The sequence below is a fragment of the Leopardus geoffroyi genome, chromosome A1, assembly GCF_018350155.1.
Source record: "Leopardus geoffroyi isolate Oge1 chromosome A1, O.geoffroyi_Oge1_pat1.0, whole genome shotgun sequence".
NCBI classification, from domain to species: domain Eukaryota; kingdom Metazoa; phylum Chordata; class Mammalia; order Carnivora; family Felidae; genus Leopardus; species Leopardus geoffroyi.
The window spans coordinates 168,123,986-168,150,485 of NC_059326.1; the positions used below are offsets into that span (position 1 = coordinate 168,123,986).

General features: G+C 35.0%; 1 protein-coding gene across 3 annotated transcripts in view; it reads right to left on the reverse strand.

Annotated features, from left to right (window-relative positions):
- The window catches only part of FBXL17 (F-box and leucine rich repeat protein 17), a 494,438-nt gene that overhangs the window by 150,575 nt on the left and 317,363 nt on the right, over positions 1–26,500 (reverse strand). For all 3 annotated transcript variants that reach the window (XM_045500431.1, XM_045500420.1, XM_045500412.1), the window contains one exon: positions 13,911–13,987. In XM_045500431.1, coding sequence (XP_045356387.1) covers positions 13,911–13,987 — 77 coding nt within the window. The remainder of the gene's footprint in view (positions 1–13,910; positions 13,988–26,500) is intronic.

A 26,500-nucleotide genomic window follows, 5' to 3' on the forward strand; every position in this document is an offset into this window, starting at 1 on the left:
TCCTTCTGAATAAACTGCGCCAATGGTGGTCTACGATGGCTAAAAGTCTAAATGTTCAGTTGAATGCGGGCAAAGCATCCGAATGTTTAATTTTTTGTGTTTCTTATGGTTTTAGGTCTATAACCCAGGACAAACAGCATAATGCTAAAGTCACAGACAAATTAATTTTAATAATATTTGTATTGGTTCTTTCATTCAAGAATTTTTTTAGAAGGTTCATTGTAGTTGCTCTATGATAAACAGATGGTAAGGTAAGATGACAAATAGGAAATACAATTAAGTGGCCAGTGCAGTTATCAGTGGAGCTGGCTTTATTTGAGATATATTTCAAGGGTGGAGCTGTCCTGGCTTATTAGTGGATGTGATGAGAGGTATAAAGAAGAGTGAAGCATCAGGGACACCTAACTTTCGGCTGGAATAACACGGTGAACAGCAATGCCATTTACTGAGTCAGAGGAGACCAGCAGTGGTTATAAAGAAGCGATAGAAATGGTGGTGAAGAATAAACAGGCTTCTACTCTGCATTTAGATTAACCCCCTGAAAAGTAAGTACTTACATACGGCAGTGTGGGGAAATGATGCTTTGAGAAAAGTGATAACGCGGATCCAGTTTTATAATCAGAATTATATACTTAATTCCTTTTACAGGAAGTGGGGATGAATAAAGAAGAAAAAGTAAGAAAGGCAAAACACAGCTTTAAGTGTGCAGCACATCATGTGTTAAATTGAAACAACCCCAAAGTTCAACTTCCTTTACTGTTCAAGGAGAAAATCCTTCACTATGTACTTCAGGATAAAGGATTTGCAACTATATGGTGCTTGAGAAATATGCTATTGCTGTAATTTAACTCACTGTATGTGGGCTTCAAGATGCACAGTGGCATTCCAAACCAACTTTTAAAGAAAATTGCATGGAATTTTCAAGACATCAGGAGCGTTCTTTAAAGTTATGCAGAGAAAACGGATTTTTGATAGTTATGAATTACATTTAGTGCTGCCAGATTGCAGGGAACACTCTCTTTGCCTCAGTATGGTTAGAATTACTGTTGACAAAGTTTTAATTTAAATTTTAAGGATTTAAATGGAAGAATATAGGTCACTGAATTTTCATTCATTGTGTAAGTATTACTAGTGGCAGAAAGCAAGCTTTGTTAGTGAGGGTCCAATTTTGGCCCTGGAGTCCATCTTTTCTGTAGTAGTTGGGAATTGAGTATGTGTTAGTGAGAATAATTTGGCCCTCAGTCAGTCAATCAGTGGACTGAACACGCACAGTTAGAAACCTGCCTGGCACAGAACAGAAGCTTGGTTCAGAAATAATAAATGCATTTGTGCGACAGACTCAAGTCCACACAAATCATTTATTACAATCACAAGCTAGAAGGGATTCGATCTTTCGTAGCAGGTTGTAGATTTAGATAGATTTGCAATAGTCGGAAAACACACTACACAGCCCCGAAGTCTAATTCTACAATTTTCAACTGGTTTCCTAAAGTTGAAAAACAGAGGTAAATATTTGTAGAGCCCACTGCATATAAAAAGATGTTTTCAAGAGCCTTGCCATATCCAGGAAACCATAAGAAATTATAGTAGGTGTCTAATTTAAACATTGTATCTTAAAATAACAAATGTAAAAGTATATGCTATATAAACTATTAAAAATAAAGACCACTTCCTGGAAGAGGAATTTAAAAACTGTATTTTTTCATAAATCCGAATGAGTAGAGTAAGTTTCAGATCAACAATCTAGCAAAAGGATGAAGTATGAGTGGCACAAGAAAACCAGCATACTGTGGAAAGGCATAGCCTTTTGAGCCTTTGTGTGTGTAGAGGAGAGGGTCTTTCTTCAGGTTTGTGCTGTTTGGTGTCCCATTGTCCTCACTGGCCCCCAGCTCTAGAATCTGTGTTTTCCTCCAGAGAATGACGAGTATAATGGGTAATACTGACACGTAAAGCACATACTCGTGTGCATTCCCTAAATGTGCTCTAGCCCCAAAACGTTGTTGAAGTAAGAACACAACAGAAATTTGGAGGGATATGCGTATGGGGAGGAGGTGACTGGCTTTCATAATAACACATGTCACAAGCATATAAATAATTAATAACAGTATACTGGTAAGTACCACATGCCAAAAGCTGTGACAACAAAGAACCCATAAATTATGTGCAAATTTCAATATGCTTGCTAAACTCACCCCTCCTTCTGCTGCTCAAGAAAATTTTGCCAGAATCCAAGTGAGTGAAAAGAAGAAATTACTAAATTTGTTCTAATTTATAATTCTTTAGAAAATAAATCCTTTCCAAACCTTGATTGCAAGGTGTGTTGTGATGGCAAAGTTGAAAACGAATGCTTTAAAGGATTTCATGTGATTTCTTATGTAAACCAGAGCAGAAGGTATGATTCTCAGAAAAAGCCAAGTACATTTGCCTCAACATAAAATAGGACTGATTGAATTTCAAACTCTTCGTTTATTTTGTAGAGCTGAAATGTTAAGTTCCTTATTGCTGTTCAAAATTGGCTTCAATTGTATGCTATTATATATGTATAATTATATATATATATATATATATATTATTCTCATTCATTTGAAAGAAGTGTTTGGTTACTATAGGATATACGTGATTTAAAATTTCAAATATATTCTCCTCAAGCACATTCAGAATGTCATGCTGGATGAATTCAGCTTGGTCATGAGCTGCTTCACGCACGCCGGTCTTGTCCTCAGTACACCAGAGAAGCATCTCTGGACTTCTAATCTCCAAATCTGACTTTCCAAGGCTGACTTCAGAGAGATTCTCAGACAGAGGGCAGGGAAGGGGATGGAGCCTACCAGGGTATTATTGTGATTTTAAATCTAAAAGAACAGAAGAATCCTTTCTGAGAGGAAATACAATATCTTCAAAGCAAAACTGCTTTCTTGGAGAAGCTCCTAGACATAAATGTGAAGAAAGAGATAGTAGGAAGGGAAAAAGTGGGAAATTTCATCTAAGAAAGAGAGAGAGAGATGATTAAAAGTCGTCAATCATCAGACAGTACTCAGCTAGTTTCTACTAATTTTTTTTTTCTTCTAAGAATGATTTGCGACATAAAAGTATCATGGTAAGCAAGTTTTACATTCTATCAGTATAAAGGTCGTTCATTTTGAAAGGCTACATTATATAACAAATAGAAACCTACCCTAACTCACTGAAGACAGACAGAATTTTCTTTTGTTTACTTCTTATTTCCAATTTTTAAAATCTCCTTTTCTCTGCCCACATTCAGTCATTCGTAATGAAAGACAAGTCGCTTTCAGGTACTCAGCACACATTGCACACAGACACACACAGGCTGGATCAGCCACGTCAACTCCACACAATTGTTTGAAAAGTTGAAAAGTTCAAACTATTTATTTAATGTCATGCAGATAAACCCAAGAAAAGGAACATATTTGACAGATAAATTTTAGGTGACTGAGTCTTATAAACCCAAGGAAATGTTTTAGGATAAGCGTTAAAATGAACACTTTAATATTTAAAAGTACACTGGATTTACCAAATTAGGAAATTAACAAAACTACCTTTTTGCCTCAGGAGAAAGTTCCATTTAGTAACTATCTAAGGTGAAATCAATCATCAAGAGAATCTCTTTGGTTCTCTTACTCCCAAAGATATGAGACAGAAGCACCACTAACCCCTTATTCCATAGATAATAAAAGCAACATGTGGGATTTGATGAGCATGGGAAGATTGGCATCTGCTACCCCAAGAAGAATGGTGACCATTCTGTAGCAAGGAAATCCATCAGTTTTCCACTCCTGAGCAGGTCACTGACAGATGTATTTCTTACCTATACACCGAAGGAGAAGTTGAACCACAGCAGCGTCAACTCCTGGTTATTCTGGTAAGTGATAAAATCAATTTGGTGAGAGCCCAACAAGCATTTTAAATGCAAAACGTATTTTTCACGGTAAGACAAGAAAGTATGAAGGCCCTGAATGAGATTATAGAAGACCATACAGTTTGAACAATTTTCTACTTACTTCCAAATGGATCCAAGAGGTCTAATTTTACACTTAACTTAAAACAAATGCAGCAAACAAATCATAAACAAAATCAGAAGGAAACTCCAAAAAGCTGGAGTAGCTAAAATGTAAAATTACTTCTCCCTTCTAATTCCCACCTCTAACTTCTCAAAAGCAGAACATGCAGGTAAGATGAAGAGAGTGTTGGATATAAGGAACTAGAAATTTCTAGTGTGTTGGGAATCTCTAAATGAGGATGCTTTAAAACTCAGGGGCTGAATTGCTGAGTTGTAATGGGAAGGTTGGACTTGTGATGAAATACAGAATAAGTTTTAAGCTGGAGAAACAAAAGAAAACAATAATAGTCTTATATAGTGACATAAGATTCAGAGGGCAACAGACTTTAAAAGATGAAATTTTCTAAATTAAAAAAAAAAAAAGAGCCTAATTCACTCAAAGAACCAGAGCTCTTTAGAAAAGCAGCTGATGCCACATCTCTAATATGAAATGCACAAAGCCTGTTGAATCTGACGTAATCAGTCTATATCAAAGGCACATGGGAACCAACTTGAAGAAGCTTCCATTACCAAAGATAGGACAAACTGACTGTAAGCGATTGCTGAGTTTATAATGATAATTCAACAACAACAACAACAACAACAACAACAACAACAACAACAACTCTTCACTGGCACCTTTGAAGGATGATGGAAACATAAAGAGAGGAAAGCTAGTAAATAAAGAGAAAAAGTCATGTATTAGTCTTTTCTTTCCTATATAAGTTGAACGCAGGTAGACCAAAAAGTTGATCATGGAAAGTTGCTATTACTATAAGGAAGCGCTGCTAAAAAAAGAAAAGAGAAAGACCTTCTATAAAATCTGTAAAGCTCAATCCTATCAGTGTTAGTGGACATAATGATGTGAGCCTAACTAGTGACAGACATGCAGTAAAATCAATTATTTTAATGTTCAATTTATATTTTATTGTAAGTGCTACCACTTTCTAAGGGGAAACATAATAAATGTTTTTGTTTTGTTTTAAAATAAATCAGATGCCAAGTATCTTAAGTAGGTAATTAGTCAGCAAATAATGAAAAAAGATTTAGTTAAACATCAGCTGGGGAGAGTAAAATCATTTCAAAGAGAGGGTGAAACCCTAGAGAATGCTTGCAAGTGGAGGAGATGTGGTTTGATGCTTTAGAAGGAAGAGATGCAGGTCTCGTTTTTTTTTCTCCCTTTCTACTCCTCCTTTTCATATCTCAGAAAATGGGGAGCTCTAAGATTAAAGGGCATAGAGGAGGTAGAGTGCAAAGCCACACCGAAGAGAGAGTCCATTCTGACTTTTCTGAGAACATTCTTGGAAGAGGCTCTCCTAAGGGAAGGAAAGGAAGGGGCACCTGAGACAGGTGATGACACTGAGGCCCCAGGAACCTCTGGGCTCAGGTTCAAGGGAGATGAACTTAAAGAGGAGCACAACTGCTTATGTTTTTGAGAACCGTATGACTGCTTATCTCTAGAAATAACTGTACTTTTAAAAAGTTGCTATGAAATTAGGTCATTTAGTATTGGCTAAAATTGCTTTTAAAGACTGTTTCAATGAAAAAAATCATTTGTATATGAAAAACAGAGACATTTGAGGAGTTATCTGAACATAATCCAGCAAGTGATTTGAAGTAGGAGATTTTAGTTCCAGATTTGCTAATTAATTAAAACCTGTCTGGGCTCAACTTTCTCCTCTACTAAAAAAGAGCAATAATATTTCTGCTTCCTTCATAAATTTGGGGGAAAATTAAAATTTTTTTAGTGTTTATTTATTTTGAGAGAACAAGAGAGAGGGAGAGAGAGAGGGAGCAGGGGAGGGGCAGAGAGAGAGAAAGGGCACAGAGGATCCAAAGCAAGCTCTGTGCTGACAGCAGGAGCCCCACGCAGGGCTTGAACTCATAAACTATGAGATGATGAGCTGGGCTGAAGTCAGATGCTTAACCGACTGAGCCACCCAAGTGCCAATTCTGGGGAATAATTTAGGTAAGAGATGTAAGAAAAATGTTTTACTTATGAAGAATTATATATAGTGTTGAAATTATTAAGAAAATATTTGTTGAATACATGATTACACATTGAACATCAATGAGAGTCTCCATCTTCTGGCTAGGGAATGTTTAATCACAGCATGCAACTGATATTTGGTGCTGGCATAACAAACTTATGGTGAATAAGCACATTAAACCTATTAAGTTCTGTAACTATATAATTAGATCTTACAGGGTAGCTTTGTGACAGTGTTTGTCCACAGATGGACAAACATGGTGGCAATTCAGTCACATTTCTTAAGCTCTGACAACTGGGAAAATCTAGCAAAGCTTTCTTAGTAATAAATACTTTTAAGCACATCACTGACCTATGAGTGATTATACAAGAGACTGACTTACTATTAAATCCTTATCATACCACTACTTAACAAACTATGTGAACCTGAGCCTTTCTAGGCCTCAGTTTCCACATCTGTAGGCCTGAATATTAACAGTACTATCTAAAGTGGGGCATTAAGGGGGTTAAATAATGCCTACAGAAAACACCCCAAAAATGTTAACTATTCTATCATTATGACTATTGTCATGAAAGTTTACATTAGATTTCTTTCAATTGAACTGGATACTTGATTAGTAGTTAGAACCCAAAGTAGTGTTTCCTTTTATATATGTTAAGTGAAGTTGTTACCATGGGAATGGTGAATAAGACAGGAAAAGTTGAGATGAAAGTTGGAACTTACCCTGAATTTTCAACTAGAATATTTTCATAAGGTTTCTTCAAAATTTGCCCGTGTGTGCACGTAATCACTTTGGATGATTTCTGTTCTTTCTTTAGATTAACCAACGCATACAAACTCATCCATTCAGACACCTGTTCTTGCTCTGAGCCTTTCCTAGGGCTGTACTACCTCAAATGCCCTTCCTTCTCATCTCTGTCCTCCCATGCCTCTTCCATTACAGACGCTTCCCCAGTGATTTCAATCCCTGATGATCGGCCCCTCAAAACCCTATATCTCGTAGGGCCTATTTTTTTTTCTTTAACCTCATCATATTGTTTAATCTGTTAAAAAACTTTTCACTGTTTCTATCTTCCTTCTCAATGTTAAAGAGTAAACTTCCTATCCTACTCGGTATCCTCCAGGGCGCCCAGCCAGCAGTTATACAGTAAACATCTGCGGAATGAAACAAAACATAAAACCAGTCCAGAATAAATCGCAGGATTAGAAGGAATTTAAACATCATATAGGTCAATTCCTTACTCAATGCTTCCATCTTTCCACATTCTCCTAAAGAGATTATCTCAGCTTGAATAATTCTTTTTTTAAAAAATTTTAAAAGTGATCTTTACAGTCAATGTGGGGCTCCAAACCACAACCCCAAGATCAAGAGTAGCATGCTCCACTGACTGGGCCAGCCAGGTGCCCCTCAGCTTGAATAATTCTTGTAATAGAGAACTCACTACTATTCAAGGCATCTATTTTCAAGAAGTTTTAAACACTAGGAAATTGTTTCTTATGTAGGATACTGGAAACATAGTATTATTGCAATTATCTTGGTGTTCACTGTAGTCCCCTTTAGATCTAGTTGTCACTGATAATAATAAAAATTCAATAATAATACAGCATACTACAGGGAAAACAAATGCTTAGAATGCATACTCTCAAAAGTGTGTGATTTGGGACAAATTTCTTTATCTATAATAGGCCTCCTTTATAAGATTAATGTTAAAAACAGCTAATTAAAATTAAAATTAAATGCTACATTTTAGAAATGTTAGAAGTAATTGAGGAAAGTTGGAAAGTGAATATTTTAGTTAATGATTCAGTTAAATATAGAAATTTAGTATTTATTTATAAAAAAACTAATTAATTTAGAGCAACAACATACATGCATCTGGAGGTATAAGAAAGTTTAGGAGCAAGCAAATAGAAATTGGTCCATTTGTCTTGCTAATGTAGGTTAAAGGTTTCTTAATTAAAAAAAAAAAAAAAAAACTTCTTATATTAATGAAGCTAAAGCTGGCCTGTGAATTGGTTATGGGAGCATTAGCTTGAAGAAACGTCTTTAGTCATTCTCAATAGATTTGAGATTCTGTAGTCTGTTATGTCAAGGCAGAGTGATAAGCATTGTTACTGCTCAGCCTTTTACTTCAAGGTTATGTAGATGCAGTCTTAGGATGACCTAGGAAATAGGGAAGAAAGTCAACAATTTCTTTGCTGTTGAGTAAAGAAAAACATTCAGAAAAAATTGCAATTAAATACCAAATGTTTGGTGAGAAATTACGACAATTACTGAGAAGAAAAAAATGAATATAATATTTGCTAAGTACAACAGTAGGTATATCAATCTAGCAGTGAGGAACTTCAGGAATAGAAATAGAGAATTAGAAGTGAAAAGAAGTAACTTTCAAGATGGACACATAAACAAGGGAAATTTGCAACAACAGAAGATTTAGCAATTTAGTACTATTTTGTTAGAAACAATAAAAGCTATCTATATTTAAATGATAGAATGGAAAGAAAGCATGAATAATCAACAGTAAACAATAAGACATTCTTTTTGACTTGCAAATGTATTTTCTAAAGTTCTTCTCTGTCACTTTACAACTATTAGAGTTATTCCTGCTGACAAAGGGAGCTGAATCTTACCCAACAATCTTGGAACACTTTGAAATACAATTTGAAAATGAAACAAAATGTAAAAGGAAAAACCAGAGATTTAATTTTAAGTGGAATATCATTGTATGTAATGCATACCTAATAATATGAAAAATAAAGTAATATAAAAAAGAGCAAAATTATTTTTGGTATGAGACTTTTTCTTGAATACTTTATCAGTGTTGGTTTGACAAGAAAAGATGAAGCCCTCTTGATACGAGTGTAATCCAGAATACTTGTCAGGGTTTCTTTTTGTCTCTTCAGCGTGCATACTTGTTTTGATAATGCATCCAGGATCCCAATTTGAGTTAACAAACAGCTGAAGAGATCTGGTATCTCAAGAAGAGGTAGGGAATGCACAACCTATAAATCTTTCAATAATGTTCAAAGTTCAACAAGGCTGGAGTGAGGCGTGGATTACACCAAAGCACAGATTAATGTCAGCAGGCCACTCCCTGCCATTCTTCCTGTCTGGAAGAAGATGCATTACTTTTTTTTTTTTTTTCCTTTTTTTTTTAAATGAGCAAGTTAGTCCTGTCCTCGCAATCCCATCAGAATGAAATCTCCAGGAATACAGAAACTATATATGTCTTGCACATAGCATGTAACACATCACACAGTAGGTGCTGAATCAATCTGCTGACATAATGAATACGTATCACGTCTTCTGTGCAGCAGGCCAACTGAAATGACATCTGAAATGATCACCATGGGAATAGTGACCTCCTTCACTTGGGAGACGTTTTGCTCAGAGCAATCCAAAAGCTTTTGTGGCAAGCCTTGAGGTTAGGTTTAAAAGTCCCAAATCAGGCAGAAGACCAATGGCAAGCAGAAGAAGGGGTAACCAAAGACTGTGCTGAAAGAGTAGCCCCAGGGCCTGTGGGAGAGACAGGGGAGCCTGTGGAACAGCACAGAATGACCCTGTGGGTTGTCAGTGACCTTGTAGGCCCCAAATATCGATGTCAGAGGTAAGTGTTTACAGTCCTCTTTAATTAAAGGTTATTTGACAACTTGAGAGGGAAAGCAAAAAGATACCCTCTAGAGTGTATTTCTAGGGCCCTTAGGAGTGCTAAGGTCAAAGGAAATGTGATAACAACCCAGAAAGAAAACAGGGCCCTTTTTACAACTGCTCCCTGACATAGGGCTACACTGGTAAAACACTATGGAAATGCTAGGGGAGGTAAGTGCTTTATTCATCCATCCCATTCATCCCACCACATGCTCTGTGCCATGCAGTCCAAGACAGACTGGCTCTGATGTCCACAGGCTTGAAGGATACACATGACTTTCTACTCCTCGTATTCTTTTTAATCCCAGGGATACAATTTTCCAGAGGAGAACTTTGAAAAGAAAAGCGTTTGAAGGTAAGCAGAAAGTAGGTTAAAAACTATCAGCTGACAAATTCTTATAGGAACAAAAGAAAGCATAAGGGGAGCCAGGAGAAAATTATCCAAACAAAAATGAAGAGATGAGGAAAAAACTAGGGAGGCAAACGAAAGATTTTAAACTTTCTGCTGCATCTTTCCCTTTATTCCCTACTAATAAGAATGTGGTTGACATAGCTTAGGTATGTAAGTCAATGAGGCAAGTACAGGTCAAACTTCTAGATCATAATTCCCACAGACAGGAAAGCCACACTTGGAGGAAGAGGAGGAGGAGAAGGGCCGATTCTTCTTCAGAGAAAGAGATGATTCTATTATTTTAAGAACTGCTAATTAATGAGTACCCACTTATGCCGCTAGGTACAACGCAGATGTTTTATATTCATATTCACTACCTTTTATGGTACATTTTATTATGTGCTTAATAGATGACAAAACTAGGAGGTCAAGTAACTTGCTCAAGGTCATAAAGAAAAGTAGAAGCAAAGCTGGATTCTAACCTAACTCTCTGACTCCTAAGTTTGAGGGTTTTTTCCCCCCACGATACTGCCTACATAACATGTATTTGTTCAGGGAAAGAAGAGTGACGATATTAGATTTCTCTTCAGGGAGCAATTTCCCAAGACTATATTTTCCATTTAGCTGTGCCTGAATTATTGATTTGTTTATAATTGCCATCCTTTACCATAAAGATCTATGTTCAATATGGGAATAAGAAGCCTATTAGAATGATAGTTTTCTTCATGACGACTATATCATACATCAATTAAAATGAACATAACTTCATAACAGCCTGGCCAGGTGTTGCTAAGTAGTATAATACTGCATTCAACATCTGTGAGAATCTTGACAAAAATTACAAATGATACGCCAGGCAGGCTGCTGTTTCTGAATCAATGCATTCTGTAAAAAACTTCAAAAATCTTGGGATACTATAATGAAACCATGTACAAACATAGCATCACAGAGGGAGGAGATGAGGATGAGACTAACTAGCTCGAATATGAGTAAAGCAATAGGAAGCAGAATTATGGAGGAGTCTCTTAAAGGATGAAACTCCCCCAGTATCAGGTGTGCATCAAATTTCACAATTTTAAGTAGCCTTAATAATCTAAAAGTTCTATGGAATATATCTCTACTTATCCAGCTAAAGAAGAAAATAGGCATCTGTTTTTCCATCCTAAAATTTATAATTAACAAAGAGCAAGGGATCACAGCCAGCCTCCCCCAGCAGAGCACTTACCTCCAATAACACACTGTTTCTCTGGTTAACAAAGGATAATCCTTTTGCTGTCTTTCTGACAAAAATTATTCATGTGTTATCAGCATGTTACCAGGGAAAAAGAGATGAACGGATCTGAACTTTCAATGATTTGTTTTAATTTTATAATCAAATAGCAATTATAGTACAATCGCATAAACTATCGACCTTTACCCCTCCTCTTCAATTGTGCCCCAACATTTTGAAGAACAGAATCAATAGATGAACACTGACTTGCACTATGAACACTTTGAATACCTAAAACCTCAGGAAAGATGGAAGAGAGATGAGGTGAGACAGAGAGCTTAACGCTGAAGGAACTAAGATGCTGGAAATATTGTGACAGATTTCTCATCAACATGGCAAGGAAGTCCCCTAAATGTCCATCTCTGGTGCTTTCAGATGGACTGGATCAGTTGTTCTCAACTTTGGCTGATATAACATCATTTAGGAAGGTTTTATAAAACCTTTGCCTGGGCCCCACCTCACAGAAATTCTGATTTAATTACTCTTGAATAAGACTCAGGAATCAGTATGCTTTAGAAATTCCCCAGGTGATCCTAATGTGCAGAAATCCACCGACTTAAATAATTCAGAGATATGAATAAATGTAAATCATATTGGCAAGGTTTTAACATAGTTTTCACCTCACTGGAAGAAAAAAATTCTAAAATTTCTAAACACCAAAACACGATAATTTCAATAAACAATAGCAATAAATAATAACAACAGACAACAGCAACGCTAACAATAAAAACCTCTTCCAAAACTCAGGAAAGGAAAAAGGGTAGAAGAATTTTGTATAAAAATTTTTCTCTCTCCACCTCCTATATAGGAAAGCAACATTTTTCAATGCTAATCATTAGACCTGGTACCAGGTACATAAATATGAATCAGACATGAATTCCCCATTTTTAAAAATGAGGACACTGAGCCTCAGAGATGTGAAGGAACTTCTCTATGGCCAAAGAACAGATAAAGAACAAAGCTTGAATTTGATCAAGTCTCAAGTCCAAAGATTTTTCTCCTCTCTGTATCTTCTGAATCATTTCTTTGCACTTGCGTTAGGAGCTGGGACAGAGTGTCATTTTAGCAATATTTTCCACTATAGGACCTTGAAGAGTTCATTCTAAGGAACTTAATCCATAGCTCTAGTGGCAATTAGCAATCCGACATTGGCACTGAATAGGTAAAGGAGAGAAATATATAAAATTAGATTGGAGGGGCAGGAAGGAGACTAAGAGTAAAGGAGCTTGAATGCTAAGTAAAGAGTTTGCAATGAATGAATATATTAGCTGATTAACAAGTCCATAGGTATTGAGTATATGCCCTGGGTTGGACAGAGAGAACTCTCTAAGGCCTAGACAATAGGGAGATATTGAAGGTTTTAGAATTACTGTATCTAAGGGGCAATCTAATATGCCAAACCAGAAAACAAACTATAAGAAAAGAAAAACCTATCAAAACACTCCTTTTGCCTGGTATAAGTAAGAAAAATAAAACAAAACAAAAACCAACAACCCAAAAACATTATGAATAAATCAACATAAGGCTCATTTACCATTATAAAAAACAAACTCTGAAAAGAAATTAGCATTATTTTAAGCCAAATCTTGTTTTATGTTATTTTTTATTATAGCTGCATAGAATTTTTCTAAAGGCTGAATTTAGTAGCCGATAAAATACAACTCTCCAACCCAGGACAGATGGTCAGCATGACATCCTAGGATTGGAGTCATTTATTAGCATATGTCAGAGTTAACAATAAAAAAACTTGATGAATTATTAGTTTCCCTCAAGGTAGAAAGCATATTCTCAAATTTAAATGAACAAATTAAAAAATCAGAAAAGAGGAAAGAAAACCATTTCAGTCTCCCATAATGCCAAATATCTGCTTAAAACTCTATATTTAGATTAAATATACAAATTAATAAGAAAAAATATATAAATGTGAACAAAAAAGAAAAGCTAGGTTACTCTTTTATTACTCCAATGAGATGATTTCGTACTTTTCATTTTTTTCTAAAACAACTTGCTCTTCTCCACTTTAGAAAGATATTGAAAATTAAGGTAATTTAAAATCTTGCATCCAAATGTATACCCTTTACTTTTTACATATCTACGTGTGGAAGTTTCCAATGCTTTAAGAAATTTAAAGCATTAAGTAGCATGCCATTTGGGGTGTCAGCAGGGAATGTATTTGACATGACATTAAATTAAGCATATTAACTCAAGTAATGACTTTTTAGTTATACTTATTATTATATCAAATATTAAATTATGCTGGTGCTTATTTTCTCTGGACAGCTTTTTTAGACATACTTTTTAATCCAATGTGAGTGTGTATGTGTGCATATGCACATAGTGTGTGATTGCATGTGGTGAAAAATTGACACTGCATGTTCATTTTACTCTGGGCCCTCGTCTCATGATTTCTTAATTTACTTTGGTATCATCAGACATCGTAAGATGAGCAGTCTCTATGAGATAGTAGTTCTTGATTTCTTTTAAAAAGTTTTCAAAGATTTTGTAACTTTTTAATTCTAGAAAAAGGAATAGGACAAGGACTCATTACATACCATAATCTGTGATTTTACAGGACACCAAATACAGCTCTTTCAGGTTTTGTCCTTCCTTTGCAATGACCTCCACACACCTGAAACACACACATAAAAAGTGGTGAGTTACACTAATGCGTTTCAAGTTAAATTAGCAAGAGTCTGGCCATGACTGTAACAGGAAGAGGTCAGCATTTGATGAATGCCACAGCTCTCTTCTCTCAACAAACTTCTTTCAAGTGTGTCAGGAAAAAGTGTTATATTCTCTGCTTTAAACTCAAGTGTAGTAATACCTAAATGACTTTAATTAAATACATTTATGACTAGTGTATATTTTAAAACCAAAGTGATGAAAAAGAGACGGTTCTGTAAAAGTAATGTCACATTTAGTAACAGATTAGTAAACACAGGCTATATAAAGAACATGTCATTTACATAATAAAACGATATATAACAATTATAATGAAACTAGAATATAGATGGATGGGCTCTTGGTTCAATTATTAATGATGGAGTTTGATAACACTAAAATATACATTTTTGTGTGCTTTACTCCACAAAAATCAGAAATATTTTTAAAATCTATAACATTAATTATAGATGAAAGAAAAATCTGAACACATAAGAACCTTAAAATCTATTACTTTAAAATGTTTAATTCTTAATATTTTAAATGAATTATTGCATAGATATAATAATATAGATAGATATGGAATATAAAGATATGTAAGATTTAAAGTCTTCTCTGGTTTCATTTAAGTTAAAGGTTTTTGAATGGTGCACTCAGCTCTAATAGCTATAGCGGAACATGTGGTAAAGAACTGAATGAACTTTAAAAATAATGATTAACAACGCCATCCGTTTTGTGGCTCAGTCTCCCATAATATCAGAAAAACCTGTACAGTCATACTGAAATGTAGGAATATGCATCCTTCAATGTAGTCCCTGTTTAATCTTTATAAATAACAGTTAAGTAAAAGGGTAAAAGCAAAAAGAGTCATTAACCTTTTCTAGGAAGTAAGGATCAAGTAATTTGATACCTGTGTGTATAATCCATCAAAAAATTACTGAGTATCCATCTCTGCCTTGCAGATATTTTATTTGCTGTCTGGCTTATTTGTAGGAATCTTCATAAAATGTCAGAAAAATTTATATGATTTTACTTCACATAATTCATTACTGAAGGTTAAATTAGTTATAAAGAAGACATACTTTTTCCTTTAAAATATTTTTATAGAATATTGTTTTAATGAAATGATAAACATTTCAAAGTTCCTCAGAATAAATGAATAAACATTGTTTTTGGCTTTTTTTAAGAAACGATTTATGACAAAAACAGAGAAGTTATTCCATGGCTACAACAGAAAACTTAAAACAGCAATACAATGCAATTACCATTGATAGAGCTTATTGTGAAGGGAAAATTTTAAATCTAATTCTATGTCATTTGGCTTTAATGTAATATTTGAATAAACTCATAAAAAAGGAAGGGCAAAAGGAGATGAAACATTACAGGCAACAACTATGTTTTATTTACAACTTTAAAAATGAATTTTCACACGCGAAGGATAAAAATAAAGACCCTAGATAATTACAAAACCCTTAAATTAAAAGAAATGACTACCTTCTCTCATGCCAAAGGTATGTTTCATCGTCCTCCTCTAGCACCTACCAAAAAAGTTTAACAGATGCAGTATTCTGTATGACTACTACAAAATAAAATAAATTAGTACAGAAATAATGTTTGTGTCATTTATTTTATTCTTATGCTCTTTCCAAATAGTCCAAAATGCCTGATTTTACATTTGATTGTGAAAAAACTCTAACCAGATGCAATATCCTATCTGTGTTCCTGTCACTTGATTCTTTATAAGATATGCCACAAGCACATAGGAACATTAAAGACACACAGAGCAAACTACAAAGAGCAAATAACACAAATTGATTTCACTGTATAAGCCAGATCAAATGCTATTTCATAGGCAACAAGAACCAGTATTCATATAAAATAAGATAATCAATCACTGGATGAAAACTCTTGAAAAACTGATGAAAGGCCATGAGCATCAGGTTTCCCCACTGCGTGTCAGAGGAAAGTTATCATGAATAGATATGGCAAGTAAATTCAGCTTATTCAAGAGGCGACAGCCAAGAGATAACACATGATTAAGAAGGAAGCAGTAAATATCTTTTAGACAGAAAAGGAGAAAAGAAATATAAGAGAAAAGCACTTTGCTTTTACAAAGTATCACCTAGGATTTTTGCTGGTTTTAAAAGTTCAGCTGCATGAGGTTTTCCAAACACTTTTAATTACCCTGTAATCACAGCCAGTGTACTAGAAGTTACACACAACACAGAGGTACTCCTTGAATAAAAATTCATGGAGAGAAAAAAAAAAAAAACATTCCTTGGAAGATGTGTGGCAAAACTTAATTTTTTTAATGTAAATATCACATCATTCCAAGGTGTGATATTTGAAGCAAGGAACCCCAAGTTCTGTGAATGTAGGCTGAAACTCTTAACACGATATTACACAAAATTGAGTGTTTCAGATAAGTAGCTAAAATACCTGTTGTTTTGAGAGTTGAAAGTGGAAACGGTTTGTATTGTCTTGTTACTGCAAATTGATGGAAATGGAACCCCACATCAACTGGCTAGTGCCTGAAATCCAGGGATTAGTCCAGGTCTAGTTTCCTAGGCAGCCTGCAGTGACAGCAGGTCATGATGAGACAGACACCTGCATGGTGACTGTCCTTTCCTCCTGAAACTTTTAGAGTCCATTACAGTATGTATTTGCAGGAAGTATGTGAACATAACACTATAGTCTGTGGACCACATTTACTCTAAATAATTCTCTGTTTCGAGTCTTGGCTTTAGTCTGACCTTTAGTGTATCAACATTACAGCATTTCCCAGTTCACTGTATAGCACTATGCAGGCAACAAACAAGGTGGTAAAGCGTAGCAGTAATTGAAACTTTTGACCACAGGTACTTATATAATTTTTTAAGGGTCAGTTTTTAAATGGTAGCAATAAAAAAGAAATGTTTGTAAAGTGATAATCTTTAAGGAGAGCGAGAGAAACAAGGACCACATTTAAAACCTTTGTTTCTCCATCCCCTCTCCTATTCACAGATAATGCATAGGAGGATATCCATTAATTTCAGTGATAAATTATAGTTTTGTCCTGAGGTACAAGCCATGAGTCCCTAAACTCAGAATCTAGAATTCAATTTTTACCCATTCTTCACCCCACGCTTGTCCCCACCATCCCTAAAGACAAACCTCAGAATATCGTATGACTGACATTCTCTATGGGTCAGTACATTCAAAGCTTTCTCACTTAATGCATGACAACATAAAGAATTACAAAACTTGGAAAAAGAACTATATCCTTAGGGAAAGAAACAATCTATAAGATTATTAAGGAGAAATTAATAATGAGAAAATGGCATAAAGGAAAACTTCAGATTATCAAATAAAAAAAATATCCAACACAAGTCTGCTAAACTTTTCCCTAAATTCTGAGAAATAAAGTGAGACATATCTTAACAAGAAGAAATAAAAAATCTGGCGAAATATACCCTATTCTCACGTCCATGGACCCACAGAACCACCTAGCTCCTTTGAAAGCCCGTATTACCATTCTCTATAAACATGAGGGCCTATATGAACAATTTATCCAAATCAAATGTTCTAGGATCAATATATTTTAGTTTCTTCTGAATTGCCTCCCCTCAAATTATTTTCTTCTTTTATGCTTTGGCAGGGTTCTGAAAAAAAATTTAAAATTTGCAACCACTGTAAATTCTTGAGTAACAGCTGTTGAGTACATATGTGTGTGTGTATACATACATATATACATATAAACTCTTTTAGAATTCCAAAATGTGACAGAAAACCTGCTCCAAAGTATCCAAAGCATCCAGAATTATTATTTATAATAATGCAATGTTATGCTCACTTGCTTTTGATAATGTTTTAAAATGCACTTGAAACATCTGATGAAATTCGAAAAGCAACAAAAAGGTTACTTTTGTCAGCTATAGAGGATTTTTTTTTTTTTTCAGAAGAAAAAGCATTTACTTAGTTTCAGTGGAGGGAAAATCTGTCTCCTTAGCAATAGATTCCTAATCACCTGATTTATGTGAAGGGTAAAGGTTAATGAATTAAGCTGTGTAAGCTTCAAAACTATCAAAGGAATTCAAAAGAGCCTTGAATTATGGAAAACAATGGCCCATTCTACATACATACCAAATTTTTATGTTTTTTGTCTCCTACTCAAAAGCTAGAACATGGCATTAGTGACAATTGAAAAGAACTAATGAGGAAATATGACTACATTGCTTGCAAGAGGAGTGTCCTAGGAGACCTTGTTACTGTTTGTGATGTGCTTCAAACCCAAAAGAAGCTAATTGGAGCTGCCAGACACTGGTTTGCAAATCTCACTTTAAAGGACAGGCTCAATCACCTTAGAGGTGTGGAAAGAAATGTCCCCATTAGAGATGCATTAGTATGTGGCTTGGTGAATTTCTAAATAAACTTTAGGATGTTCTTTCCTAAGTCACTTTTAGATTTGAATAATAGATATAACTTCAAGGAGAGGAAAAAATGCAACAAGACAAAAACAACCCCACAGATTTAAAACAAAAAGTATGAAAAGTGCTGTAAAGTAATTGGCAAATAAGTACAATGGGGAGCTAGGTATGTTTAAGTTTGAATAAACATGGAGATCAAACTTTAAAACTCCTGAAATGCAAACACATTGTAAAAGTGATCTATTGGGGGGTTTAAGGAATAGAACTTCATTTTCATCATTTCTTGAAACTGAGCAAGCCAATAAGCCACCCTATGCTATATAGCTTATAAAAGCATAAGAAGCTGCAACTCACAGACACATACAAATGAAAAAGGAATAAAAAGGATTTACAAGATCTAAGGAGAGCAACAACAGAGCGAACTTACTCCAATTCTGTGCTACAAAAGCTCATCCTGACTTCAGGTCATTTAAATGATAGCAGAGGTCACCAAAACACAATTTGGCATCTTATGGAAAGAATAATGATATTTGATTGATTTTTCTAAATCCTCCAATTGAGTTTTACTGAAGAATAATCCAATCCCAGTGCAGCAAATGAATTGGCATGATTTACAGGTGTATCTTGCTTTCAGAAAATGCCCTATATAAACGATTTCTATTTACAAAAAAAAGACACATTTACAGGTAAACATGTACAAGACGAATCGACCCAATAATCTGTTAATAATAGTACATTTCTCCTTATTACATGTCACTATAAATTCATCTATAAACATTCCATTTACAGTTACTTTTTCTAGTAATAGGACACCTTAACCTCACAGAAATGCTATGCAGTAGTTATTGTTGTATTTAACTTAAACAACTACACATGACAAATGAAAGACACAACAGCATCAAAATGATATGCTGAGTGTGCTTTGTATTTTATGATACACTTTTGTGTAAACATTCTTCTAGTCTATTCCATTTACAACATGATACCAAAAAATATGCAAGTCTATTTTCTCATGTAAACTTCCGAATATATTCTCATAGTAGACATGTTCACCATATTTTTTTTAAAGGTTGACTTGCAATGAAAATGCTAAAAGCATTTGCTCAGAGCATGTTCTTAATATACCACAGGGGCAAAGACTAGCAGTGACATGCAAAATGACACCAGCTCCACCAGTTAACAATAGTTATCGTGGGACACTCATTAAGTTCTCACATACGAAACGTTATTCTCTGGAAAGCTGATTTCTGATTAGTGGACCTAAGATTAATTTAGGCATTTGCTACTTAAAACAGTAGAGAACTGATGCCCATTTTGTCACATGGATAGTGAAAGAGAGACTTACTACAGTAAGTAGTACAGTAAGTAGACTTATTACAGTAAGTACCTACTACAATAAGTGACCTATAAATTGAAATGTTATTGAAACCTAAGTCCTAGGGGTTTGCACCTTTAGACACCTTTGAGGAGGCAGAGCAGATGTTGTCATTGCTGATCCTTCTGGACCAGCCTTTCCGTAAGCATCTCTAACATTAGGTAGGCTTCCCAACTGGAAAGCTAGTAGGAGTCAGTGCTGAAAAAGGAGTACACAACAACAAACTAATATTTTCCAATATATTTAGGAATGACCATTACAAATCAGCTCTAACTGAAATATTTTGCTTCTTCATTTATATAGTAAAATATGTTTTAATATAATTTGGATGTTTCTCAGAGTATTTTAAAAATGTTTTTTGGATAGAATGAAACCTGTACTATTTTAAAAATGTACATCTTCTTTAAGCTACTAAGAAACAAGATGGTTAAAGGTTTCCCCAAAGGGAGCTTAAACCAACAAATTTGTGACAAACATGAATTTGGCTTTAATATTTCAGATACATTTATCCAAAGTCTTGTTTTTAATTTTAGCCATTGTCCCATCCTTTTACCACAACTACACTAAATCATTATTTAACAACTTGAGCTCACTTAGTCTGAGCATTCCTCAAAATATGCAAGAAACAGAAAAAAGATCCAACACTTGCTTTTATTTATTTATTTATTTATTTATTTATTTATTTATTTATTTCAACCATGCTTTGAGTGCAAACTATGCGTTAGAAACATTAAAAGATATAATCAGAAAGCCACATTATTATAAAATGATGGACATAATATTTATAACCTTGATAAATCAACTGTTGTTTATTTTTGTTATTGTTAATAATAATGTTCCCACCTAGGAGCAAAAAAAAAAAACAAACATATCATTGAAAACAGTTATATTTCAGGACTAAAGGAAATCCTAGAAAGAAAGGAGGAAGAAATGTAAAGGCAAGACTTTCTAATTCAGCAGTGTATTCATTCCTCAATGGGGGAAAACGTAGTTACTTTGAAACAGGAAAAGTTAAAAAACCTCCTCTTCCTTTAAAGTTTTTGGGGTTCCATCAATTTATTACCAACATCTCTGGGCGAATACGGCACTGTACAATGCTGATACTGTTAAGACTGGTGCTACTTCTATGGTTTTCTGGCATATTTTTAGACAAAGGACAAAAGAGAAGATTTTATTATTCTACATGTTACAAAAATTTATTGTGTGGAAGCAAAAGCCCAGGCCCTTAAAAAAAGACTCAGGAATATAAAAACATATAAAGCTATGGTCCATTTTAGTGAATTGTAATTCATCAGAAGCCACTCCCCTTCTGAAAAAAAGTGATGCAAGATTCTGGCAAGCTCCACACCACGCCCCACTACCACCACCAATAATAAAGAAAAACTTTAATGTTAAAGCTAGAAGAGATTTTTAGGCTTCCAAACAACTAAAATGAAACTGAGGTGGACTATTCCACATATAATTGATAATAATCTCCCTGCCCATTCCTACCCCATTTACCCTAACTGCTGTAAGTAGATAAGAAAGTCTCAATCTAACGGACATCATATACTTCGTGCTCACCTTTGATTTAAAATGGCTAAGACTGAATTATTTTACTGGAGTATAAAAGCACCCAGAAGATGAGATTTCAGGCATCATTCAGGAAGGAGTTAAGTACTTCCTTACCAGAAGACACCACAAGTCGGCTTTGTAGTGACTAATTGCCTCTTTAACCTCTGTACTCTGGGAGCTGGCCCGTGCTTCAATACTAGTTCTGTGATAGAGCCAAAGACTGATGTTCAACATAGACCTCCCATGACCTGCGTAGCCAAGGAGTTAACTCAGACAAGATGCTGACAAAAGGTTTCCTTCTCACTTGGGAAGGCACAAAATCTCTTTTTGGATAAGCCAAATTCTCAGAAGACTATAAAACACAGTAGGTAAAGACAATTTATAAAAGTCAAAAGAATGGTTTCACTCTGGCTAACAGTGATTCTAAACATCCAAATGTATCATTCAAAATTTTGCTTGAGAAATGGTTTTAGTGATAAGAAAAAAATAGATTATTTATTTTAAAATGCAATGAAGAGGGCACCTAATTTGATTTCTTTGAAAGCTTATAATTAGATAGCTGTAATAAAACACAAAGAAAGGAGGTCAATGTTCTCCACTCCAAATGTTTCCCCTACGCTTCAAGCATTCATACTCAGGAAGCCTGTACTTTGTCATTAAATTTTTAACCTTGGAAAATTTCTGGCTTTAGCAAAAGCCAACAAAAGAATTTTTACAGGTGATTTTCAGTAGTGATTACACAAAAATAATTAATTCTGCAATTGGGAGAAAAGCATAGTGAAGGCCTCTTGTCAGGTTCTGAAAAAAGAAAGGAAAAGGAGTGAGTTCTAGATTAAGGAGCTGGAAAAGGGAGGGCACTGGGAACAAAATAACCTGCATATTCATCCACAAAGAAGAAAACAGAAAGCTCACACAGACTTGATGAAGGCAGAGACATTACATACATTTGACTTTACTAACACTTGGCTAGACTGAACTCTGAACCCTTTGAGGCTTAAGGATCATTGCTGCTGAATTCATAAAAATCTATTCCAAAGCTCTGAAACTGCCACTGCTTTATTCTTGTTTTCTCCCATATCATTACATATTAATGTTCATATCAGAGGTAAAATAATCTTTGCTCTAACACTTATGGGAAAGGGAAGCATTGGGTCATGCTTAATTGTTCTGCTACATTGTAGTTACACAAAGAGATAACTTTTCCACTTTAAAAAAGAAATAACAATTACATTTCTTTTTCCAAAAAAAAGAAAAAGAAGAAAAAAAAAGAAAACAGCCCACATATTTCTACAAATGACAATAAGGGGCATTGACCAAGAATTCTCTTATGAAAAGTATGCAGTTTATATTTTGTAAATCCCAACAGAAGAATAATGGCTGGTTTCAGTTAATTTTTATCTATCTGAAGGATATAGAAACAAAATCCTCCAAATTTTCTTCTTAAATAATATTTAAGTAAATACAACAGAATGAATTTCAGAAATTCCAGGGAAAGGCTACTGAATCTTACTTAGCTTTTCTGGCTACCAGACCAATTCAATGATTCCTAATATAAAGTTCATTTGCCTATAAAATACACTTCCAGAGGATTCTCTCTTACCTCTATCCATCAATGAAAAGACTTGATCATCAACCATTTAATTTATATTCAGAAGAGTATATAATATATATGTGCATGTGTGTATACATTTTTGAATGTAATTCTTTTGTTGTAACTACTTTTTAAAAAGTTTTTATTTATTTTTTTGAGGGGGCGGAGGGGCAGACAGAGAGTGAGACACAGAACCGGAAGCAGGCTTCAGGCTCTGAGCTGTCAGCACAGAGCCCCACACGGGGCTCGCCCGAACCCACAAACCGCGAGATCGTGACCTGAGCTGAAGTCAAACATTTAACTGACTGAGCCACCCAGGCGCCCCTATAAATGTAATTCTTAAGAAATACATTTTCCCTTACCAATACTATCATTAAATGAGCAAACACATAATTGTTATAAATGCACTTAGTACAAATTTTAGCAGTCTTGACTCTGAAATATCATAATCACTAAAATCCAGGTTGCTCTGCTTGGACTAGTCATCGGTCTATTCCCTATGAAGGGGAAACACATTTCTGTTCCTAGGGAGAGTGGTGGAAAGCTAATGAAACCAGTGTGTAAGACTGATAGAAACCATGGAGGGAAGCATTGCCCAATTTCTCCTTGCAGAAAGTTGCAAAAACATGGGGAAGGAAGAATCATTTCACCATTTGTTTCAGACAGTGGGTACCTTGCAGGCAACATCATGTCTGACAGCAAGAACAAGCAACACTCCCAAACCCAGTACTCAGCTTTATGTTATTCTAAAGTTATATCAAAATGAACGGCACATCTCTGGCATATTTCTCAATGCTCTACTGTTGATTATAGTTACAGTTCTGTCTGCATAAGCAACAAACCATGTAGCAAAATGGAGTAACAGTATTAACATTCCTGCTCTGCATAAAAAAAAACAAAAAAAACAAAAAAAACAAAAAAAAAAAACCACTTCTCTCAAGTACCCAACTAAATAAAGGAATTCATTCTGCTATTCTGAGAAAAAGCAAGATTGAGAGTTGAGAAGAGAGTTTACTGTTTTTAAAAGTAATTAGTGGAATAAAGAGGCAAGAGCAATGCCAGGTGTTTGAAAGGGATGTCAGGTAAATGTGCTTGGAATCTGATGATCAGTTTTGTGCTTCTATGAGTCCTGAGAGTATCATGAGTTCTTCCCTGGTAATGACAGAATTGTATTAAAAAATAAAATTAGAGCACAAATTCCTTTTTGTGATCTTTTATTGAAAGGTAAATACGTAGTCCTCAGAAACAAAACACAGTTAGGCCATTTAGCAAAATTTGGGGCTTTGGGGAAAATAATGGCAATTCAATGACACATCAAACTTTTAAAAAGGTGAATGAAAATATAAAGAGTAATAATAGTATAAGCAAGTCAGAGAACGTGATATAAACTCAGGGATGTACTAGTCAAACTAGTGGCTTCAGTTAAGATTGTGAAAAGAGTATTATAAAGAGGAAAAAGAAGAAAACAATATATATAACATGTAACAATACAAATATATAACATACTACATTACATATAACATATGTGTAATGATTCTTGTTATAAATAACATATATATGTAATAATGAATATATAAAAATATATTCATTTATTTCATCATTAGCAGGGGACTTGAATTTATTTTGTTTACTTACATTCAGGGTTTTTTCCACTAGAAATGCATACAAAATTATAAAGAAAATATTTGAGGCAAGAAAGGTAAGAAATACAGATAGTAAAATAATGTCAGGGGTATACTCACCCTGAAGGGATTCATACGATTCAGTGCTGAAAAGCCTCTGCAAGTGGGTTAAGATTTTGGAATAAGCTTTCAACGAACCAAAGTAAAGAGGAAAGTAGGATTATTTCTAAGATTCATAATATCAATGATTTTTTTAAAAATCTAATGTTCAAAAGAACCTACAAAAAGACTAGATATGCCTGAGGCAGTTCTAGGTAAGGGCTAACGTTTCAAAAAAAAGTATCAAAATATTCTGCATCATTTAAAAAATGTCCTCTCATTTCTTAATACCACTATGGACTTAACCCATGAGAAACTGGCCATTCAAAAAACTTAAAAACTAAAACTATATTATACATGATTAATAACAGTATAATAATAAAATAGAGTTAGTTACGTCGGAATTTTGCTAAATTTTAATGTTTCATATACAAAATCAATCAGTTACAGATACTGGAAATATGTGTCAGATGCTCAGACTGTCATCATCATATGTGAGTGTGTGTATATGGGTGCATCCACTGTCCTAGTGTTGGGAATGGGATTCAACATTCCCAAATCAAACAAAAACATTCCCAAATGAACAAAAAGATTTCTAAATCTTTTCTGTAAAATGGAAATTACAATATCTGCCTCCAAGGATTTTATAAAGGTTACACTTCATAATGTCTGCAAAGATGCTTTTAGTTATTCAACAAACATTTACTAACCCTTACTATGCCCCTAACTATATGGATACAAAGATGGATAAGCCAAGCCTCTTCCCAAGGGGGATTCACAATCTTGTCAACTTTAACATCCTCCACACAAATAAGACAGTGTTATTTAGAATAGAATAGAATTTCCTAACATACATTTCTCAGAAAACTAGCACTCTGGGGCTTTAATAGTTGGCATATGCAAGAAAGAAATGTATGGTTCAATAAGTTCATGCTAAATCAAATTTTTTCTGAATAAAAAAATTAACATAAAACACATAGGATAGCACCTGGTACACAGTAAGCAATTAAATGTTAATTAATATTATTTAGGCCCTAGCACAGAACTTGGCACATAAAAAACACCTGTGGTAGGCTGAAAAATGGCCCCCAAAGATAACAATTCTTATTCCATGGAACCTATAAATGTAGGTTTTTTTACATTTATACATTTACATTTTTACATTTTTTTTACATTTAGGTTCTTTTCTTATGTTTAATTTTTAAATGTTTATTCATTTTTGACAGAGAGAGAGAGAGACAGCAAGAGTGTGGGGGGGGGGGAGAGAGAGAGGTAGACTTCAGGCTCTGAGCTGTCAGCATAGAGCCCCACGCGGGGCTTGAACCCACAAACCTGGAGATCATGACCGGAGCCGAAGTCGGAGGCTTAAGAGACTGAGCCATCCAGGCACCCCTAAATGTTTATTTATTTTTGAGGGGGGGGGGAAGGGGAGGGGACAGAGAGAGATGGGGGACAGAGGATCTGAAGCGGGATCTGTGCTGACAGTAGGGAGCCCCATGAGGGCCCTAACCCACAAACCGTGAGATCATGACCTGAGCTGAAGCCCCCTGTTTAACTGACTCACCCAGGTGCCCCTATAAACGTCACCTTATGTGGAAAAAAGGGTCTTTGCAGGGGGAGGTTCTCCCGGATTATCTGATGAGGCTCTCCAAACAATACCTAGTGTACTTACTTCTAAGAGAGGCAGATGGAGAAGTGACACAGAGGGTGAGGACAGGTGGAGACAGCAGTGATTTGGCCACAAGCCAAGGAATGCTGGTAGCACCAGAAGCTGAAAGAGGAAGAATGGATTCCTTCCTAGAGCCTTCAGAAGGAGGCTGACACCTTGACTTCG